General features: G+C 50.5%; 1 protein-coding gene across 3 annotated transcripts in view; it reads right to left on the reverse strand.

The window, feature by feature from the left end:
• CABIN1 (calcineurin binding protein 1) overlaps positions 1-14,772 on the reverse strand; it is a 107,190-nt gene that overhangs the window by 88,653 nt on the left and 3,765 nt on the right. For all 3 annotated transcript variants that reach the window (XR_003567670.1, XM_027845617.1, XM_027845616.1), the window contains exons 3-7: positions 14,517-14,609; positions 14,311-14,424; positions 7,680-7,814; positions 4,495-4,675; positions 2,839-2,968 (exon numbers count right to left, since the gene is read on the reverse strand). Coding sequence is in view for 2 of the 3 variants with exons in the window: in XM_027845617.1 (XP_027701418.1) it covers positions 2,839-2,968; positions 4,495-4,675; positions 7,680-7,814; positions 14,311-14,424; positions 14,517-14,609 (653 nt within the window). In the remaining variant the exon portion in view is untranslated. The remainder of the gene's footprint in view (positions 1-2,838; positions 2,969-4,494; positions 4,676-7,679; positions 7,815-14,310; positions 14,425-14,516; positions 14,610-14,772) is intronic.

Genomic DNA, 14,772 nt, shown 5'->3' on the forward strand with positions numbered 1-14,772 from the left:
GGCACGTAAAACAGAGATGGGCCCTGGACGGAGCAGAGGACTTCTAAGCTATGCTGAGGAAGAGAGCAGAGGTGCGGAGAAACTCTGAGGCGCAAACCCAGGAGGGAAGGGGGGGAGAGGCAAGTCAACTGGAGTGACCAGGGATCAAGAATGAACAGCCTACTCCAATATGAGGCCCTTTGGAGCTCCATCTGCATCAGGGTCACAGAGGAGCCTGGGAGTAGGCCCACTGAGCTCAAGAACCGAAAGAGAGGGAAGAAGGGAAAATGCCCACTCAGCTGAGTTCAGAAATACATTTCACTCATCAAGGAAACAGGAAGAAAAGATGAAAAGGGGGTGGGGGAAATATAGGAGGGTAGAGTAAGGCAGGGATTAGTCCTAAACAAAACAAACTCTGTTGTTCAGCCCTTTCAGTCGTGTCTGATTCTTCTGTCCCCATTAGAGGTTTTCTAGGCAAAGATACGGGAGTGGTTTGCCATTTCCTTCTCCAGCTCATTTTACAGATGAGGAAACTGAGGCAAACTGGGTAAAGTGATTTGCCTAGGGTCATACAGCTAGGCTAGATCTGAACCCAGGAAGACGAGTCTTCCTGACTTCAGGCCTGGTGCTCTATCCACTGTGCCCCACAGCTGGCCACCAAGCTACCCAAAAACAAACTCGAAGGACATACAAAATATTTATAACAGCTCTTTTCATGGTGGCAAGGAAATGGTACCTGAGGGAGCAGCCAAACAAGGGCACACAAATGTGACGCAATGTTATCATGCCAGGGACGGCCTTAGAGAAGCCAGGGAAGATGTGGATGAACTGATGAGGGAGGTGAGCAGAGCCAAAAGAAACTTTCTACAAGAAGGATGACTCTGAGGATGAGAGGGCAAGAGGAGACAAGCATGTTGTAGACTGGGTTTTTGCTGGACTCTAATGGGGTTCGGTTCTTTCTCAAATTGGGGGGGAAGGAGAATGGAAATATGAACAAAGTGGACCTTTGCTGATTGAAAAATATTAGTTTTTTTCAAAGGCTCAAGAGGGCAGGGCAACGGGCATTGGCCAGTGTGACAGTCCTGGGGCCGGCTCCAGGAACCGGGCTGGGAGAAGGCCCAGGCCCTGGGGCTGAGGAGAGTCCACTTGGAGCGTGCACTGTCCCCACTCTGAGAGGGTCAGTGACAGTGCGAGCTGACCACCCAGGAGGTGCAGCGAGTGGGCTAAGTCTGGCATACTCGGGCTGGAGAAAGGATGACAGGAGCAGGGGCACAGAAGGGTAGTCAGCATGGAGAATGGATTTGGAGGACAGGGCCGGGGAAGGGCTGAGTGGGGACCAAGTATGGTGCGAGTGGGAAAGCTGAGCAGCCGTGCCAGGCCTGCACGGTCCCTCCAGCATGAGGGGCCCAGGAGGAATGAGGATGAACCTCTAGCAGCCCGTCCTCCAATTCCATAACCAACCTGGCACCAAAAGGACCTGAGACTCATGTTCTGCTGCTGACTGGGCCCCCTCTGCTATGGCATCTGGGATGGAACATGGGAGAAGGCAGTCCTGAAGGAGATTCCTGCAGAGGACGGCACTCAGCCTGGGGGTCCGAGCCAGGACAGAGAGGGCCTATAGGTGGACAAGCAGGATGAAGAAGAGCCGAGAGGGCGCGCCCCACGAGGCAGAGCAGCAAATGGCAGACTGAGACGCACTTCCCAACGCCGCCAGCCGTCCCAGCAAGGGCCCCCCGCCTGGGGGTCTACAAGCAGAGGCCGTACCACCCCACATCCTCGGTGCATGCAAACCCAGGTGCCCTGAGGGGTGCTCAGAGGAGAAGGGCAAGGTCAGGGGTCCCCGATCACATCCAGGACTTGAGGGAGAGAGAACAGGCCCCTTGAGGAGAGGTGACAGGAGAAAGGAAAGCAAGCAGAGCTTCTGAGCAGAGGCCACCATGGCTGACACGGCCTACCCTCCTACCCACCCACCCTGCAGAGCAAGGCAGGACCACGAGGCCAGAGCCAAGGGAACAGCAGACTTCAGAGGGCCACGCTGGTGGGTGAATGTCACCATGGTGGGAGGGCCTGCAGGGTCAGGCGCTCGAGCCAGGGGCAGGCGCTCGAGCCGGGGATAGGCAGGCACGGGGGGCAGGTGCTCAAGTTGAGGATAGACAGACAGGGGGGGGGCAGGTGCTCGAGCCAGGGACAGGCAAACATAGGGGGCAGGCACTCGAGCAGGGGACAGGCAGACACGGTGGGGCAGACGCTTGAGCCAGGGACAGGCAGACACGGGGGGGCAGGTGCTTGAGCCGGGGACAGGCAGACATTGGGGGCAGGCGCTTAAGCCGGGGACAGGCACACAGGGGGCAGGCACTTGAGCTGGGGACAGGCAGACACAAGGGGCAGGCACTTGAGCCGGGGTAGACACGGGGGGCAAGCGCTTGAGCCGGGGACAGGCAAACGTGGGGGGGGGCAGGCGCTCGAGCTAGAGACAGGCAGACATGGGGGTGCAGGTGCTCGAGCCAGGGACAGGCAGACACGGGGGGGAAAGGCGCTCGAGCCGAGGATAGACAGACATGGGGGGGCAGACACTCAAATTTGGGACAGGCAGACATGGGGGGGCCACTCAAGTCGGGGACAGGTAGACACAGGAGCAGGCGCTCAAGCCGGGGACAGGCAGACACGGGGGGCAGGAGCTCGAACTGGGGATGGGTGGCTGTAGAGAGCCAGGTGCTCGAGCCAGGTGACAGATGAGCAGAGAGGAAAGGCGCTTGAGCCAAATGGGCTGACAAAGGGACAGGTGCTTGAGACAGGGATGGGCAGACACAGGAGCAGGTGCTTGAGCCAGGGACAGGTGGGCACAGGGGGCTGAGGTACCATTTGAGGAACATGCGCAGGGAGTCCTTGCGGAGGCATGGCTGCTCCTGGAAGATCTTCTCCTTGAGCACCAGCCCTTTGCTGTACCTACAATCTTTCTCCAGGGCTTTGCAGATGAAATACAGGCCCGCTGCAGACAGAGAGGAGAGGAGATGGTCAGGCCCATCCCTGTGGCTCCAAACGTCACCAAAGGTAAAGCCGGGCACTTGAAGGTGGCTCAAGACAGTGGCAGGGGAGCGGGGTGCTTTCAATTCCGGGCCTTCTCTCTTCTCTAAGTCTCCTCGGCCCACGCCAGACACCTCCGAGGAGGCCTGGCCTCCTCCCTCATCACCATCCTGCCCCTCCAGCAGAGCCCCACGCACGGCGAGGCTTCACATCCCACAACCGGCACGCGTCACCCCCAGCTCTTCGGGCCTCCCTCCCACGCCTTGGCACCCCAGCCGGATGCCCCCTTCCTGGGGGTCTGCGTCATCAGAAGCTGGGAGGGGAAGAGCCAATAGGTGCAATTCCCTGAAATGGAAAAGCAGGTGCCCCGCTCCCCCCCAGGGTCTGCATTCAATCAAAGGAACACGGAAACAATAACTGGTCCCCGAGAAGGCCCACGGCTGCCTGAGACGGACAATCGTGTCCCAACGTTCAGATCTGACTGGGCTCTGGTAGGCATCACCAAGGTCCTGCTTAAACATCTCTAAGCAGCAGGGAGAGGGGGTCCAGCTCCCCAGCCACGCAGGGCAAGGGTCAAACACTGCTATAAGGTTTCCTCCCAGTTCCCACAACCGAATAAAGATTTTCCCGAGACCCACGACTGAACAGAAAAGGAACTGAGCCAGCTCCGGAACAGAGTCCCAAGACGGCACCAGTGTGGCTCCCCCGATTCCCACCCAGGGCTGTGTGATATGTGGAAGGTGCTGGGCACGATGCCTGGCACCTGCAGGTGCCACAGAAATGCTTCTTCCCTCTCTTCCCCTCTTTATTCTCTGCTTGAGGAATTACAGCCAAACAATCACGGACTGTGGGGCTTCTGGGGGCCCCAGAGCTGTGCCCCAACTTTTCCCTTGCCCTCGTGGGCCGCTCCCTGGCCCACCACTTCCCCACTCCTCTCACCTAGGAGGGGATCTTTGACATACGAATCATGGAGGATGGGTTTTTTACTCTTTTCTCCCATTGTGTTGGTAGCGTTTGTTGTTAGGGTTAGAGTTAGGGTTAGGGCTGCCTAGGGCTGCCTAAATGAAAAAGAAGAGACAAAACCCAGCAAGCAAAAACCAAGACAAGAACACAGGAACATGCTCTCCCACGCTGGCTGGTCTCGCACTGACCACTCAGCCACTGCGCCCACGTCCCTTCCTCTAAGACTTGGCAAAAGGCAAAAAACCCGCCGGCCTTGAGGACCGTGTCCTGCTGGTTGTACACAGCAGGTGGGAGAAAGGCACGAGAGCCAGGGCAGCCAGCACAGGCCCCTTGGACAGGGTGGCAGAGGACAGCCTGCCGGGTGTGGGGCGCAGCAGCACCCCCTCTTTAGCGAAAGGCCTCCAACCCGGCCTCATGAGGGAGGGGGAAGGGTGGACAGGTAAGCCACCTGTGGAGGACAGGCCGTGGGGGCCAATGACATTTCAGGGTGAGGCCCTGCCTCCCTGCTCCAGAAGGGGCAGGACTCACTGGTGTAGTCCCCGAGGGTATACAGGACGGTGATGAGGTTGTCCAAGCAGGGCCAGTGGTCTGGATTGCAGCGGAGCCCCTCCTCAAAGGCGTGGCGAGCCAGCGGGATGCACACCAGCTTCAGGGCCACGCGGCCAATCTTATACCAAAGGTTGACATCCGTGGAGTCCAGCATCACGGCCTAGAAACATGAAGACCGACGTGGCTGAAGGCTTGGCCATGGCGTATGTGCAGGGATGACTCAGAGCCTGGGACTCGCAAGAACCACTGTCACCCAACACCACCGAGGTCTACACAACATCTGCCAACATCTGCCCCAAGGCCCAAAGTTCCCGGGAAAAGGACAGTCCGCAGAAAAGGGGAAGGGTCTCTCTAATAAGCTGTCTAATTGTTCCAGGGCACAGAGACCACCTGCTCAGAGCTCCAGAGCAACGTCACAGGCCAGAAAGGAACACCAGGGGCCTTTCCAGTAAGACCAGGGGCAAAGCAAGGGTGTCCACTGGGAAAGAAAGACCTTGAGCAGAATGAGAAGAAGCCATGGAGGGAAAGGAGGAGATGATGGGAGGGGAGGAAGGGGAAGGAGGAAGGCAGCGTCAAAGAGTGCCTCACTCTGTGCCACACACTGGGCTAAGCACCTGACAAATACTATCTCTTCAGTCTTCACAGCAACCCTGAAACGTAGGCGCTATTGTTGTTCCATTTTACAGTTGAAGAAACTGAGGCAGGCAGAGGCGAAGTGACCTGCCCAGAATCGCAGGGCCACGAAGAGTCTGAGGTCGCATCTGAACTCAGGTCTTCCTGACTCCAGGCCCAGCCTGCCTCGGAAACTGAGCATGTTGTATGAGGCACACAGAGGGGATGGGGTACAACACTAGACAGGTGAACTGGGTTTTTGGCCATGAAAGGCTTTGACTTGTCGAGGCCAAACGGAACCACTGGAGGTGACTGAGCTTGAAGGAGATCCCTTTGGAGGCTGAGTGGAGGATGGACTGGAGGAGGAAGAGATTAAGACAGGCAGACTCCTCACCCTGCCAGCAACTACTGCCCTAGTCCAGGGGTGAGGAGATGAGGCTCCATGCCAGGGGGAGGGCAGCATCAGAGATAAGGGGGTGTACTGGACAGATGCTGCAGAGGTGATGTCAATAGGCCACGGTGCCATATTGGATCTGGGGGGTGAGAGAGCGAGGAGCCCAGGAGGATGGGGGTGCTCTCAACAGTGACGGCAGGAGGTAGGAGTCGTTTTGGACCCATCGAGTGTAAGATGTACACTGGATGTCCAGTTGGAGATTAATATGAAAGGCAGTTGGGACATTTGAGACTGGAGGTCAGCAGAGAGGTCAGGGCATGAGAGACAGATCTGAGAGTCATCAGCACAGAGATGGTCATTAAATTCATGGGAGGTGATGAGATCACCCAGAAAAGTAGGATAGAGGGAGAAGGGCAGAGGGCCCAGGACCGAACCCTGGGGGACACCCATGATGAGAGGGCCTGGCCTGGAGGAGGATGGAGATGGAGAAGGAGGGGCCAGAGAGGGAGGAGGAGAACCAGGAGAGAGAGGGGAGGATTTAGGAGGACAGAGGGATCCAGTGTCAGAGGCTGCTGAGAGGCCAAGGAGGATGAAGACGAAGAAAAGCCCATTGGAATGGGCATCTAAGAAGCCACTGATGACTTTAGAGAGGGCACTTTTGGTGGACTGAGGTCAGAAATCAGACTGTACAGATCATTAAGAAAGCATGAGCTGAAAGGAAGCCCCAGGTGCTGACACCTTTTTCCTGAAACTTAGCTACAAGGGACCACAGTCAGGGGCTGCAGGGATCGAGGGAGGGTGTTTGGAGGATGGGGGAGGCCTGGGCGTGTTTGGAGGCAGGAAGGAGGAGCCAGGAAGGGGCAGAGGGAGAAGAGAAACTGGGAGAGGGAGGGGACGGGGGGATCTTCGGGAGGAGACAGCACAGAAGGGATCAGCTGAGCAGGAGGAGGGGTCACCTTGGTCAGGAGTGAAGCCCCCTCATCATAGGAGGAGATGCTGATGGGAGACGAGGAGGAGGAGGGGAGAGGGGGAGCTCACGGCAAACGGCCTCGAGGGGGGCTGGGGAGGCGTGGAAGATGGAGAGAAAGCCGACACGGGAGGCGCGACAGGATAGCCCAGCAGGGCGGCAGGAGGGCCTGGTGAGGTGTGCGACATCACGTGGGTCTGTCTGCCCTCATCTCCCCCCACAGGCAGGAGCCTGGCGAGGGATGGAATCCATGCGGGTGACTGGGAGGAAGGGAGGAGAGAGCTGGGAAAATGGGGGAGAAATTAAGGAAAATGTGAAGGCAAAGCCTCTCCTGGCCCAGATCCTGGCCCCAAATCTACTTATGGAGTACGTGAGAAGCAGGACAAGGGGCACAAGAGGATGGAGGACAATGAGGAAGGATCACGGCGCCCAGCTTCAAGAATCCAGAGCAGTTCAGGCAACAAGGCAGAGCCGACTGATCAAGGGAGGCTGGGGGGGGGGCAGAGGGGAGTGAGGGGAGGAGGGGGCGGGGGGGCAAGAGAGGGGAAGGGGGGGCAAGGGGGAGGAGGCTGCTGCCCCTCTGAAGAAGGGCAGAGCCACGCCGGGAGAGGCCAGACAGGGGCAATTCTGGGCCCAGGGGTCTTCTGAGAGCTGCCACGGAGAAGCACAACAGAAAAGTGCCCAAGCCTCCTGGGAAAGGATGACAAGTGCCCACACGTGGAGGCTGCCGAAGGATGCCGAGAAGGCCAGCCTCCCAACCAGAACGGAGGCCACGGAGGGTGCAAGGAGAGCCAATCTCCCTTGTCACCGAAGACAAAGGGATGCAGAAGAAAACCACAGATTTGGGAGTGGATGGCTGGCTCCTAAGGAGCGCTCTGAGGACGAGATTGGGATGAAATGCCACCGTCACCAAGGGACAGGTGCGGCTCTGCCATGTTCTTCACCTGCCAGGGCAGAGCTTGGGAAGGCTCCCTATCACCAGAGCCGAAGGTGCCAGACGGGCCGGGCCCATCGAGGCACTAGTGGGGCTGAGCCAGACTAAAAGTCATAGGGAACACAGATTGCGGGGATGGGGTTTTCTGAGCCAATCTGCGTCTGGCCGCAGGGATCCCTGAACCCCCCCGCCCTCGACACACAGCCCCCAAGTGACCACAAGTCCCTGAGGCAGCGGGCGCTGCAGACGGACGTTACCTCCAAGTAGAGCTCCATGGCTGTTTCCAGGTCATCCCGCTGGGCTGCCAACTGCGCCAGATTCTTGTAGGTAGAATATTTTAGCATCAACCCAGGATGCTTCAAGCCCTCTCTCTCATCACCAGACAAAACCGCCTGAAAAGGAAATAAATACACACAAAAGCCAAGGATGACAACAGAGGAAACAGCTGGACGAGCTGGACAGCAGAATTCTCTGACCTGCTGACCTCAGGCACATTCTGCCCCCTCTGCAGGAGCCCTGGCCCACCCTGCGAGGTCCCAGAGTGAGCGCACAAGCGAGGCAGGCTTGGAACCCGCACCCTCCAATGTCAGAGGGACTCCAGAGCACACTCAGTGGGTCCGTTCTCCCCCGCCCGACTCCCCTCCCTCCCTGTCTGTCTGTCTCCTCCCCTCCACTCCCCTCCTTCATCCCTCCATCACTCTCTCTTCCTCCCTCCTTCCTTCCCTTCTCCCTTTCTCCCTCTCCCACTCATCTCTCTCTCCCTCCCACTCCCCTACCTCTGTCTCTCCCCCCCCACTACCTTCCCTGTCTGTCTGTCTGCCTGTCTGTCTGTCTCTCTTTCCCACTCCTCCTGGGCTTCTTCCCTGCCTCCCCTCCAACCCCTGATGTCTGTCTGTCTGTTTGTCTAATCACTGTTAGCCACAGATGAATGTCAAGCCTCCTCTTAGGTTCAAACAATCAATTTCACAAGCACAGGATGGTGGGGAAGGGGAGCCAAGCTTTGAGAACTGTATGAGAAAGATCCAGTAATGATGAGATTCCTTGGGAAGAGCCGGAGGTCTAGACTCTGAAGGGAAATGAAGAAGAAAAGGGTCCGAGCAGGGCCCGTCAGCAGGTAAAAAGCAGAGGGGTCGGTCAGTGGAGTACAGCAAGACCCCAGCTGTGGGGGATGTGTGGGGACAGCAGACAGCAGCCTGGCCAAAGTGAGGTGAGGGCCAGTGGCTCACACCGTCCATCAAGAGACTCTCCATGTGGGCACAGTACCTGGACACAAAAGGTTACGTCCTCAACAAATCAGAGGGGTGAGGAAGAAAGCGCCTGTCCAGTCTAGGAGTAGGAGAGGAGCTCCTGCCCACACAAGGGACGGAGCAGCAGAGAAGATGAAACAGACAATTTTCATCACGTAAACTAAAGATCTGTACAAAAATACTTACGGCCATTCTTTGTTGGGTGGAAGCTAACAAACTGAGACCCTGGACACCAAGGGGGAAAGGCGACATACCACTGTGGCCTGAGGATACCAGCGTGCCAGGTGGAAGGACCACAAGGACAGACCAGGAGAACAGCTTCTCCTGTAAAAACGGCTTACAGTATCTCAAAGCCATAAGCACGCTCATCACTGCAATCACCAGACCTGAGGACAAAGCCTGCCATCCCATTCGTCTCTGCTCAGGCAATCTCCAATCATCCAATAATCCTACGGTTTGTACCAAGCTGGGTCCATCTTAGGTGACTGCCTCAATGGGTGGGGGGAGGGTCCTAAGATTCCCCCCGGCGCCTTCTGCTAGCGGCAGCGAGTGTTGGGACCCAGCGTCTGCAGGCAGAGGGCTCACGCTGCTTCCTCTGCCCGGCAATATTAGAGCCAAATTCCAGAGCTCCCAGGTCAAAGGGAAAATATTGCTATTGAGATCGTTCAAATACCATGGAGCCACCGTCAGGATCACATAAGATTTAGCAGCCACCACAGTAAAGGAATGGAAGGTTTGGAATATGATACTCTGGAAAGCAAAGGAGCTAGGATTGTAACCAAGAATCACCTACCTAGGAAAACTAAGTATAATCCTTCAGGGGAAAAAACAGATATTTAATGAAGTAGAGGACTTTTAAACATTCTTGATGAAAAGACCAGAGGTGAATAGAAAACCTAACATTCAAACAAAGCATAAAAGGTAAACAAGAAAGAGAAATCACAAGGGACTAACTCATTAAGGTTCAACTGTTTACATTCCTATATGGGAACGTGATACTGCAGCTCTTCAGAACTTTCATCACTAGAGGTCTTAGAGGGAGTCTAATTAGGCAGAGGACTTGGGTGTGATTCTATTATGTTCGGTTCAGAAGACTGGAGAGATGAAGAAAGGATGCACTGGGAGAGCGGCAAGGAAAGAGGGAGAACAGGAAAAATTATCTCCCACAGAAGAGGCATACAAGGAAGAGTTTATACATCTGAAGGAAAAACAGGGAGAGAAGACTGGCTGCCACTTGAACTTCACCTTCATCTAAACTGGTTAAAGGAGGGAAGAATGCACATACACACCCAGCTGGGTACAGAGATTCATCTAGTGGGGGAACCTCAACTTTCCCCACCCAGAACTTTATAAATCTAACCATAAAATAAACAAGAAAAAAGTTAAGGAGATGAACAGAATTTCAGAAAAGTTAGATGACAGACCTCTGGAGAACATACAATGGAAATAGAAAGGTATACACCTATTTCTTAGCTGTGTGTGGCACCTTTACAAAAAATTGACCATGTGTTAGGGTATAAAAACCTCACAAGCAAATGCAGAAAAGCAGAAATATAAAATGTGCCTTTTCAGACCAAAATACAATAAAAATTACATTCAATAAAAGGCCTTTGAAGCATATATTAAAGATTAATTGGAAACTAAATAATCTAATCCTGAGGAGTGAATAGGGCAAAGAACAAATCATAACAACAATGAATAATTTCATTAAAGGTAATAACATCAATGAGATAACATACCAAAATTTGTGGGATACATGAAAGCAGTACTCAGGGGCAAATGTACATCTCTAAACATTCATATCAATAAAAGAGGGAAAGAGTAGGTCAACAAATTGGACATTCAACTAAAAAAAAACTAGATAAAAAAAGCTAGAAAAACAATAAATTTTAAATTCCCAACTAAACATCAAAATGAAAGTCCAGAAAATTAAAGGAGAGGTTTTGAATAAAATTCAAAGTCAAAAAGTCATTGAACTAAAAAATAAATCTAGGAATCGGTTTTATAGAAAAACCAGCAAAAGATAAAACCACTGTATAATGTGACTTTTGTAAAGTAAGAAGAAAACCAAATTACCCATATCAAAAATGAAAAGAGTGAATGCACCACCAATGGCGATGAAATTAAAGCAAATATTTGGAGACATTTTGCCCAATTCGATGCCAGTAAAACTGGTAATCTGTAAAAAGGATGAATATTTACAAAAATATAAATTGCCTGGATTAACCAAAAAGGAAATATAATACTTAAATAACCCCATCTTAGAAAAAGAACTCGAACAAGCTGTAAATGAGCTGCTTAAGAAAAAATCCCCAGCATCAGATGGATTCACAAACGAATTCTACCAAATATCTAAAGAATAACTAATTCCACTACTATATAAACTATTTGAAAAAATAGATAGAGGAGTCATGCCATATTCCATCTATGACACAAATATGGTTTTAATACCTAAATCAAGAAGAGTGAAACCACAGAAAGAAAACTATAGGCCAATTTCCTTAATGAATATCAATGCAAAATGTAAAATAAAATACTAGCAAAAAGACTACAGCAATAAACCACAAGGATCATATATTCTAACTGGATTCATACCAGGGATGCAGGGCTGGTTCAAAAGAAGAAGAAACGATCAACATGATTGACCATATCAGTATCAAAAACAACAAAGATCATATGATTAAAGCTATAGATGCTGAAAATAACTTTTGACAAAATACAACACCTATTCTTTTTAAAAACACTAGAAAGCATAGGAATAAATGGAGCTTCCCTCAAAATGATAAGCAGTATCTACCTAAAACCATCAGCAGCATTATCTGTGATGGGGATAAGCTAGAAGCCTTCCCCCAAGATCAGGATCCAAGGATGTGCATCATCACCACGATTACTCGATATTGTACCAGAAATGCTACAACAGCAGCAAGAAGAGAAAGAGAAGCTGAAGGAATTAAAAAACGGGCAGAGAAGAAATAAAACTAACCGCTTTACAGACGATATGGTGGTATACTTAGGGAAGCAACTAAAAACTACTTGAAATAAAAGTTGCAGGACACAAAATAAGGCCACATGAATCTTCAGCATCTCAATATGTTAGCTACAAAACCCAGCAGGAAGTAATAGAAAGAGAAATTCCATTTAAAACAACTGCAGACAATACCAAATACTTGGGAGTCTACCTGCCAAGACAAACCAAGGAACTATAGGAACACAAATACAAAACGTTCTTCAAACAAATAAAAATAGATCTAAACAGGAGAAATGTTAATTGCTCATGGGTAGGCTGAGCCAATGTAATAAAATGACAATTCTACCTATATTAATTTACTTACTCAGTGCCAAACCAATTAAACTACCAAAGAAATACAGAGCTAGAAAAATAATAACAAAAATTCATCTCGAGGAAAAAAAGGTCAAGACTATGAAGGGAATCCATGAAAAAAAAAAAGTGTGAAGAAAGGCACCCGGCAATACCAGATCTCAAATTGTTTATTACAAAGTAGAAATCATGACCACAGGGCAGCTAGGTGGCACCACAGCGCATAGCGTGCTTGGCCTGGAATTGAAGATTCATCTTGATGGTGGGAGCCACGATGGCAGAGAGAAGCCAGGAAGTTGCCTGAGGTCTCCCCAGTTTCCCTTGGAAAAAAACATTAAATCAAGCCTCTAAAATGGATTCTGGAGCACAGGCATAAATAGAGTTTTCCTTCAAATGATTAGTATCTATCTGAGACCATCAGCAAGCATTGTCTGTAGTGGGAATAAGCTAGCAGCTTTCCAAATAAGAGTGAAACAAGAATGCCTATTATCACCAATATTATTTAATACTGTATTAGAAATGTTAGCTTTAGCAATAAAAAAAGAAAAAGAAATTAAAAGAGTTAGAATAGGCAATGAGGAAACATATCACTCTATGCAGATGATATGATGGTATACTTAGAGAATCCTAGAGAATCAACTGCAAAACTGCTTGAAATAATTAACTGCAGAAAAGTTGCAGGAGTAATATAAACCCACATAAAGCATCAGCATTTCTATATATCACTAACAAAGTCCAACAACAAGGGATAGAAAGAGAAATTCCATTTAAAATAACGACAGACAACATAAAATATTTGGGAATTCTACCTGCCAAGACAAAGCCAGGAACTATATGAAAACAATTACAAAACGCTTTTCACACAAAGTCAGATCTAAATAATTGGAAAACTATCAGTTGCTCATGGGTAGGCCCAGCTAATATAATAAAAATGACAATTCTACCTAAATTAATTTACTTATTCTGTGTCACACCGATCAATCTACCAAAAAATTATTTTATAGAGCTAAAAAAATAACGAAATTCATCTAGAAAAATAAAAGGTCCAGAATATCAAGGAACTAATGAAAAGAAATACTAGGGAAGGGGGCCTAGCCATATCAGATCTAAAACAATATTATAAAGCAGCAATCATCAAAACTATTTGATATTGGCTAAGAAATAGAGTGGTAGATCAGTGGAATAGGTTAGGTACAAAAGACACACTGGTAAATGACTACAGTAATCTCCTGTTTGATAAACCCAAAGACCCCAGCTTCTGGGATAAAAACTCACTCTTTCACAAAAAGTACTGGGAAAACTGGAAAACAGCGCGGCAGAAAGTAGGCACAGAGCAACGTCTCACACTCTATACCAAGACGAGGTCAAAATGGGTACATGATTTAGACATAAAGGGGGATAACCATAAGCAAATTAGGAGAGCAAGGAATAGTTTACCTGTCAGATCTATGGAGAAGGGAAGAATTTATGACCAAACAAGAGATAGAAAACATTTTGAAATGCAAAATGGATGACTTTGATTACATTAAACTGAAAAGTTTTTGCACAAACAAAGCCAATGCAACCAAGATTCGAAGGGAAGCAGAAAGCTGGGAAACAATTTTGTACAGCCAGTGTCTCTGATAAAAGCCTCATTTCTCAAATCTATAGAGAACTGAATCAAACTGATAAGAATCCAAGTCATTCTTCAATTGATAAATGGTCAAAGGATATGAACAGGCAGTTTTCTGATGAAGAAATTAAAGCTATCTCTAGCCATATGAAAAAATGCTCTAAATCACTATTGATTAGAAAAATGCAAATTAAAACAATTCTGAGGTATCCCCTCACACATATCAGATTGGCTAAATGACAGAAAAGGCGAATGATAAATGTTGGAGAAGATGTGGAAAAATTGGAACACTACTGCATCGTTGGTGGAGTAATGAACTGGTCCAACCATTTTGGAGAGCAATTTGGAACAATGCCCTTTGGACATACTCTTTGACCCAGCACCACCACGACTAGGGCTGTATCCCAAATAGAACAAAGAAAGAGGAACAGGGTCCATATGCACAAAAATATAGAGCAGCTCTTTTTGTGGTGGAAAAGAACTGGAAATCGAGAGGATGACCATCAGACCTGGTGTATAAGAGGCGGCACATGAATGTGACGGAATATATCGTGCTGGAAGAAATGACGAGCGGGACGGCTTCAGCAGAACCATGAACTGCGGCCACGAGAAATGAGCAGAAGCAGCACCCCGTCCACAGGGACAGCAACGGCGAAACACTGACTGACCGAGGGTCTCTCCTCCCGCTCCCCCTCGGGCCGGGGTCTCACCTCGCGCAGCAGGCGGATCTCCAGCAGCTCCTGGTACGCTCTCTCCGACTCCTCACAGCGGTCATGCTTCTGCAGGTCCAAGGCTTTGTGATACAGGGAGAAAGCTTCTGCTTCCTGGCAGGCCACACAATGAGAGGATGCAGTCAGCAGGAGCGCCACAGCCCGAGGCCCGGGACAGGAGGGAGATCCAGGAGCCACCTACTTACCTGCGCCTCCTTGGTCTGTGTTTTGTGGCTTTTGAACGTCCCTTCGTGGTCATCCTCCACAGTGGAGCTGGCATTCAAGGCTGCAATGCGGATCTAGAACGCCACAGCGCAGACACGGAAGCCCGTGGACAGGGCGGTTTTTGCATCTCCCCTCAGACACTGGTCAGGCCAGAGCGCCCTGAACCACGGCTAGACAGAGGCCACCACGAGACAAGCAGGGGCCCCACGCTAGTGACTGGGTGATGGCCAGTCCGCC

Source organism: Vombatus ursinus, unplaced genomic scaffold, assembly GCF_900497805.2.
Source record: "Vombatus ursinus unplaced genomic scaffold, bare-nosed wombat genome assembly UNPS02015012.1, whole genome shotgun sequence".
NCBI lineage: Eukaryota > Metazoa > Chordata > Mammalia > Diprotodontia > Vombatidae > Vombatus > Vombatus ursinus.